This window comes from Chiloscyllium plagiosum, unplaced genomic scaffold (assembly GCF_037043375.1).
Source record: "Chiloscyllium plagiosum isolate Xiang-an unplaced genomic scaffold, Cpla_swu_hap1 HiC_scaffold_5, whole genome shotgun sequence".
NCBI classification, from domain to species: domain Eukaryota; kingdom Metazoa; phylum Chordata; class Chondrichthyes; order Orectolobiformes; family Hemiscylliidae; genus Chiloscyllium; species Chiloscyllium plagiosum.
Window position 1 is genome coordinate 90,136,135 of NW_028270143.1, and position 8,243 is coordinate 90,144,377.

Consider the following 8,243-nt stretch of genomic DNA (forward strand, 5'->3'; position numbering starts at 1 on the left):
AAGGTGCACGGCGTTACGGATAATGTATTAGCATGGATAGAAGATTGGTTAACTAACAGGAAGCAAAGAGTGGGTTAAAGGAGTGCTTTCAGTGATGATCAGTGACTAGTGATGTGCCTCAGAGATCAGTGTTGAGACCACAATTGTTTACAATTTACATAGGTGATTTGGGGACCACATGTAGTGTGTCAGAGTTTGCGGATGACACGAAGAAGCGTGGTACAGCAAAGTGTACAGAGGATTCTGAAAGTTTGTAGAGGGATATAGATAGTTTAAATGAGTGGGCACAGGTCTGGCAGGTGGAGTACAATGTTAATAAATGTGAAGTCATCCATTTTGGTATGAATAACAGTAAAAAGGACTATTATTTGAACGGTAAAAAAATTGCAGCACGCTACTGTGCAGAGGGACCTGGGTGTCTTTGTGTATGAATCATAGAAGGTTGGTTTGCAGGTGGAATAGGTAATGAAGGCAAATGGAATTTTGTCCTTCATTGCTAGGGGATTGAGTTTAAGCGCAGAGAGGTTAAGTTACAGCTTGTTGGTGAGGCCACACACGGAGTACTGCATGCAGTTTCGATCTCCTTACTTGAGAAAGGATGAACTGGCTCTGGAGGGAGTGCAAACGAAATTCACTTGGTTGTTTCTGGAGTTGTGAGGGTAGGCTTACGAGGAGAGACTGAGTAAACTGTGATTGTATTCATTGGAATTTAGATGAATGAGGGGGTATCTTATAGAAACAAAAATTTTTTAGATTACATTACAGAAACAGGCCCTTCGGCCCAACAAGTCCACACCGACCCACCAAAGCGCAACCCACCCATACCCCTACATCTGCCCCTTACCTAACACTACGGGCAATTTAGCAAGGCCAATTCACCTGACCTGCACATCTTTGGATAGTGGGAGGAAACCGGAGCACCCGGAGGAAACCCACGCAGACACGGGGAGAACGTGCAAACTCCACACAGTCAATCGCCTGAGGCGGGAATTGAACCCGGGTCTCTGGCGCTGCGAGGCAGCAGTGCTAACCACTGTGCCACCGTGCCGCCCACGAATTTATGAAGGAAATAGATAAGATAAAAGCAGGGAGGATCTTTCTATTGGCAGGTTAAACTAGAACAAGAGTGCACAGCCTCAAAATTAGGGGGAGCAGATTTGGGACTTAATTGAGGAAAAACTTCTTCTTCCAAAGCGGTGTAAATCTGTGGAATTCCCTGCCCAGTGAAGTAATTGAGGCTTCCTCATTGAACGTTTTTAAAGTGAAGATAGATAATTTTTTGAATTGTAATAGCATTAAGGGTTATATTGAGAGGGTGGGTAAGTGGAGCTGAGGCCACGAAAAGATCAGCCATGATCTAATTTGAATGGGAGAGCAGGCTCAAATCGCCTGATGGCCTACTCCTGATCCTAGTTCTTATGTTCTCCCCACCATAACCTGCACCAGCATCTGATATCTCATGTTTAAACTGCATTTAAGCTTATATCCGTATTTCCTCACTAATGTCTTTGCATTTCTCATTATAGTTTCCCAGGTCCTTTCTTTTCATTTCCATTTCCATTCCCTCTGCTCTTCCCTTTGGAATTCCATTTTTTTTCCTCCTCATACTCAAGCTACATTGACCTTAACAGAATAACACCTGATTCCAATGTTTCACTACCTAGAGTACCTGATCACTTTGCACTTCTTCTAAACCCAAGTGCCATACCAGTACAGGTGCACAATCTTTTATCCAAAATGCTCCGGACCAGCTGGTTTTCAGAATTCAGATTTTTCAAATTTCAGAATAAGTGATAGTTTGATGGTGAAATTTTTTAAAATCTTACCGAATAGCAGACGCACTGAGTGAATCAGGCCCTGAAACAGAATTGAAGTCTGCCAGTGCTGAGCCACGCCCCCACATGCCGCATCTGAGTGACACGCATCGTGTGGTTGTGGAATTGGGTTAACTGTTTGCACGCCAAACAACCTTGTTAATGAGAAAAAAACTTCACAAAAAAACTTCAGATTTCGGAACTTTTCGGACTTTGGGATTTCAGATAAAGGGTTGTCTACCTGCATCTCACAATGGATCGGCCTTCTTAACAATGCCACCTCCAGTTTACAGACAATTCATTCAACATAGGCTTTGAAACTTCCCTTAAGACTGTCAGGGACAGTTCTGCTACCTGCAGGAAATGCTTTGCCTTTTAGTGTGGCATGTCTTAAATGCAGTCCAGGACCTGGCATTTTCCTTCATTGTAATATTTACCAAAACCACACTCAAATTCTTGATACTTCTGTGGACTGTCAGTCAATAAAACATTGTGAGAACCAATTTGAATTTTAAAAAAATTCAGAGAAATCAGACAGAACCAAAGGCTGATTTCAGTCACAGAATCATATTTGTTGTGATTGGAACCACTTGTGTGCAACATTAGCTGATCCTCCTTTGAAACAACATTTGCAATAAAACAAGATGACAGCAGAGAACGGTGAAAAGTTTGGTTGGTGATCCATGCCATTTGTACACTGCACAACATCCCCATTTCACTGGGCTACAACAGGCCAGTTTTTGTCTACTGCTACACGTGACTGTTGGCAGTGAGAAATGTTTCTGAGGGAGGGTTACCGGATCCAAAGCTTTAACTCTGATTTCTCTTCACAGATGCTGCCAGATCTGCTGAGCTTTTCCAGCTTATAACATCCACAGTTCTGAGAGACTGTATATAGTGTCTACAAACTTTCTCTGCACCTCCTCACATTACTACTGTTTCTGAAGGCCATGTAAGGAAGGAAGATCTCAGAACGCAGTAGCAAATGACCTGGTATTCTCCAAGTCAACAAAAACTTAGTATAGCTGTGGAAGTGCCACTCATGCATAATAGAAGTCGTATCCCCTACACCTCCCCAAACCCAACCCAAAGAAAACCGTGTTGAGGAATTAACTGAGTACTGTAAATCCCACATCCCATAATCTCAATATACATAATTGTGCTCCTTATGAACAAAAGGATGGGCATAAGAAGCTGACCATTACACTGAATATGTCACCAGATACGGAACTGGTTGCACAGCTTAAACCTGAATTATAAATCTTTCTTATTTGAATCACAGCACTCGTGCCGGATAAGTTCCAGAAGGTCCGTAAAACATGGTTTATATTAACAATCATGAAAACATGAAAAGAAAAGATTTGGCATAGACCTTTTACCATACCCAATGCAGACAGATAATATGAAAACTAATACAATATAAGAGCTGTTGAAACTGTCAGAGAAGCGTAAATTGTACAGATGATGCAATTTTGTTCTCAGCTATTGTAAATAACTATTTCAATAAAGTTTTCCAACAGAAGGAAAGCAAACAGTTAAGGGTAAATAATAGAGGCTAGAAAATGATCTGGATATTTTGATGTTTCATTTGATTTGTCATAGGGAGGAGAGGGAAGGCAAAACTGCAGAATGTTTGTCAGGAGATGAAGTAGGTCAGGTGAAGTGTGTGATAAAGTGGATTGTGTACAGCCTGCGGAAGGACTAGTTTGATGACCCTTCTCCCATTCCCTGCTTTATTATCCAAGCAATAAACTGAGAAGGCAATTGTTTTGCGCTGCATTGCAAGGCCCAGGCCCTAATTAAATTCAGGTCAAGGAACAAACCATAATGGTAAAGTTCAGGTGACTCCTGCTTGAACCCTGAGCCCAGATGCTATGTAGGAGAATACAGCCTAATCGGAGGTTGTTATTTCTGCTGCTTCAGTAAGGTCCTGGTCTGAGTCTAAAATGCCCTAAAGTTAGACTTAGCACCATCTGGAGCTTGATGAAAGAGTGGGTTTAAAATGTGCTCAGACTCTCTGTGGGGTACACTAAGCACTTCATAAAGTTAGCATTCAGTCCTTGAAATATGACATAAGGGAAATAATGCATCTTTCGTGAAATCTTTTAAGTATATTTTCTTCTCTGTTAAAAGGGAACAAAATAAATATGTCTGATTGCACTCACCACTCTCCTTTGCAGCTAAAATGTTTGCATCATTTTCAAAGCTGTTGATATACTTTCACTGTTATGTGAAATAATATTTTAATGACAGTTGAAAAACTAACATGCTCATAATTGTGTCATGCTCCATCACTCAAAACAGATTGTCTGGTAGCTCTTGCTATTGGTGGCAGAGGGCCAATTGAATCCTATCCAGGAATTTGACGAAGAATATAACTTCAAAAGATCACTCTTTGTGGCTGTAAGGCACTTTTTGAGATCGTGAGGGCCACCGCATTATTAAGATTTTCTTTAATGGGCAATGTTTTCTTTATTTCATAACATTTTTAAAATCAGTAAGCATGAATTCCATCAGGTTTTACCTGGCTTTATGTCACATGTTAGCTGAACTCCCAAAGCTGCTCCTCCAAGCTCTGTGGTTGAATAGCTGAGGTCAGGAATTTCTCCAACGTACTGAGCGGCTCGGTCAGGCATGTGCACGGGGCTGGACTGCCCAAGAACTTCTGCCTCTACTTGAACCGGACCAGGAGGACAGTACCCTCCACCTCCAGCACATTGAGCTCGGCCTTTGGGCTTCAGGCGGCTCCTCAGGGGTAACCTGCACTCGATGCCTCTGCATTCCTTCGTCTCGTTGGAGGTGGGCGGTCTGCCCGGGCACTCTCCCCCCGGGCAAAGCCCCCCGTTGGCAGGAGGAGGGTCGCCGGCGCTCTCCTGCTTTCTCACGGCATGGCTGATGATGTTGGGGTCGGTGGGGGGTCTGGAAGCTGGCGTCCCTCCGCCGCCCGTTCTCTGGTAGCCCCTGGACGCCAGGCTCCCCCTGTCCTGAATGTTGGCCGAGTTGCCCCGGGATGGTCTGAATGATCTGCCCTGGCAGTGAGCCCCGGGGCACGGCCAGCCCCGCTCAGAGCTAGCACCTCTGTAGCAGTAGAAACCCCGGCATATCTCCGGGGTGGAACCTTGACTGGGTCCCAGAGTGAGCCCCGTTAGTAGCAACAGGAGTGGCAACGCTGAAACCATGCTTCACAAACCTCTATTATCTGAGAAAACATGAGGGAAAAAATTATAATTAATGAAAAAAATCCACAAACCAACCGCCAGGTTTAATTATAACTAACATATAATTGTGTGGAGAGTATCCCTTCATTGACATGAATGACATGGGAACCTACATCTCAAGATTAAGAATGAAAAAGTAGCACAGAAATTTTACCTCAGGGAGTGGATGTGTCTGTCAGCTTCCGAGCAATGGTTCTAAACCAAGTTTCTCCCCAAGAGTTTATAATCACCCGGCCAGCCCCCTCCTCAGCCTGAGAGTGAATGGGAAATGTGCATGCCAGAAACTTAATGAGTGCTGTTCAGGCTTTTGACCGCCACGTCGTATCCCTTGCAGGTAATGTTCTTCTCAAGTTTCAAATCAAAACACTGTTTCTCCTTGTTTGTGTTATCCTGCCCACCAATTCCGGAAGTACCACTGACCGGAACCCTCTGACAGGGCGGTAAAAGCCGGTCATTAAAAAGGACATTTCCAGATTGTGGGAATGAAGTGTTCCTCGAAGAGAAGTTAATTTGTTGAAAGATTTGAACAATCTGTCTGTTGTTACAAACAGAGTGATTGATCATTGTTTTACAGACAACAAGTTCAACAATCCCAATCTCATATAAATACATCTGCTTCCATATTGAGTGCTCAGGCATGCTTTTATTTTCACAGGGAAGGTTTTATTTTCATCTTTCGTCCGGTCATATACCTTAATACAATCAAAATAATGTAAATGACTAATGGATTGACTGTTCTCCTGTTGCACATTCTCCATCGAAGCCAGCTCTTCACTGTAACAAGGATAGGGTTGGGGGGAATTCAGTAGAAATCTACCTCACCAGGAATCTGCGACTTAATTGTTCTGACATTCCTCCAGTGCTATCTCTGCCACTCTTTCTGAAGGATGTGAATGCGCTGGAGGAGGGGGCTCCACAAATATTTCCATCCTTAAAGCTGGGCTAGCCCAGCACATCAGTGCAAATGGTAAGGCTGAAGCATTCAAAAGAAACTTCAACCAAAAGTGCCAAGTGGATGATGCATCTTGGCCTCTTCCAGAGGTCCCCAGCGTCATGGATGCTTGTCTTCAGCTAGTTCAATTCCCTCCAATGTGATGTCAGGAAACCGTTGGAGGCACTGGATCCTGACCTGACAACATTTCGGCAATAGAACTGAAGACTCGTGCTCCAAAACTTGCCACGTACCTAGCCAAACCATTCTAGTACAGGTGCAACACTGACATCTATATGACCAAATGGAAAATTCCACACAAAAAGCTGGACAAATCCAACTCAGCCAAAAACCATGCCTCTCAATCAACAATAAACTGATGGGAGGTGTCATCAACAATGCTATCAAGCAGTACCTGCTCAACAAGTAATTATTTACTGATGCCCAGTTTCCATCAAGACTGCTCAACTCCTGACCACATTTTGGCTTGGTTTAAACATGAACAAAAGGTAAGGTGAGAGTAACAGCCCTTGACATCAAGGCCACTTTGACCAAGTGTGGTATCAAGGAGGCTATTCCAAACTGGAGTCAATGGAAATCAAGGGTAATCTCTCCATTTGTTTGAGTAATATCTGGCATATAGGAAGATGGTTGTGGTTGTTGGAGGTCAATTATCTCAGCTCCAGGACATCCCTGCAGGAATTCCTCAGGTAGTGTCCTAGGTCCAAATATCTTCAACTGCTCCATCAATGCCCCTCCCTCCATCATAAGGTCAGAAGTGGGAATGTTAACTGATAACTGCACAATGTTAAGCACCATTCATGACTCATTTGCAGAAGCAATCCATGTCCAAATGCCCGGACAACATCCTGGCTTGGGCTGAAAGTGGCGAGTAATATTCATGCCACACTCACGTTTGACAATGACCATCTCCAAAAAGAGGGAACCTTACATCCTTTGACATTCAGTGACATTACCATAATTGAATCATATACCATCAACATCCTGTCTGTTACCGTTGACCAGAAATCCATATTCATACTGTAAATATAAGAGCAGACTTTATGTATTGTGGCTGAAAGTTATAAAGGATTTGAAGTGACTGGAGAAAACCACTGTAGATGAAGTTTTGTGTGGGAAAGTGTGATGTCATCTGCTCTAAATCTGAAAAAGATCAATTTCAATGCTTTCTCAACACCAAAAGCAACTTGAACTTACAAGTTTAAAATGCCATAAAATGTCCCAAAATTCAGCACTGAAATGCTATTAAACAAAGTTTGATACCAAGCCACGTAAGGAGATACTGGACAGGGAACCAAAAGCTTGATCAACACAACAAGTTTTATGCAATACATCAAAGGAGGAGAGAGTAGTAGAGTGGTGAGATGTTTGAGCTTAGAGCCTAGATAGCTAAGGTAATGGTCAGCAATGGTGCAGCGTTGATAATAAGAAATATATTAGTCCAGAATTGGAGAACTGCAGAGATCTTGAATGGATGCAAGGTAGAGGCGATCACAGGGATAGAGAGGTCTGAGGCCATGGAGCAGTTTGAAAACAAGAATGAGAATTTTAACAATGTACTTTTGCTGGACCAGAAGTCAACATAAGTCAAACAATGCATGATGATGTCATGTATGAACAGAGTTGGTGTGCGTTTAGAATGGGCATTAGAGTTTTGGATGATCTCAAGCTTCTGGAAGGAGAACACTGATGTTGTCAAATCTGAAGGTAACAAAAACATGAAATTAAGATTTCAGCAGCAGATGAGCTGTGGCAGGGACGAAGGCAAGTTACACTACTGAGGAGGTAGGAAGACTTACTGATGGAGTGGTTGTACGGTCAGAGGTTCAACCTGGGTCAATAAGTTTGCAAATGGTTTGATTCAGTGAAAAAAAACTATGATGTGTAGAGGGAGCAAAAGGAATTTATTGGCTTTGTATACTAAAAACTTAGAGGCACTAAAATTAACTCAAAACTGCTTTGGGATGTTGTTTACAAAAGAGCAAGAATTAAAAGTAAAGCACTTCATTTATACAAATCTTGATCAGACTACAGTGTTCAGTTTTGGTCACTGATCTTCAGGAAAAATACTTTTTCTTTGCAAAGGATACCATGCAGATACACCACTGTTAGACAATGATTTGAAGAGTTCAGTTATATGTATAGGGTGCATACACATGACTTGTATTCCCTTGAATTCAGAAGATCGATTAGTGATTTATTTAGAAATTTTACAATATAAAGAATTTGAGAAACCCCTACTAGAAAATGATTACGTTG

The 8,243-nt window shown here is 42.5% G+C and overlaps 1 protein-coding gene across 1 annotated transcript in view; it reads right to left on the bottom strand.

Moving 5' to 3' along the window:
- Window positions 1-5,307, bottom strand: part of nell3 (NELL (neural EGFL like) family member 3) — a 50,305-nt gene extending 44,998 nt beyond the window's left edge. The window contains exons 1-2 of the mRNA XM_043690486.2: window positions 5,187-5,307; window positions 4,339-5,013 (exon numbers count right to left, since the gene is read on the bottom strand). Of these exons, the coding sequence (XP_043546421.2) occupies window positions 4,339-4,993 (655 nt within the window). The 5' untranslated portion in view covers window positions 4,994-5,013; window positions 5,187-5,307. The remainder of the gene's footprint in view (window positions 1-4,338; window positions 5,014-5,186) is intronic.
- Window positions 5,308-8,243: the final 2,936 nt, after the last annotated feature.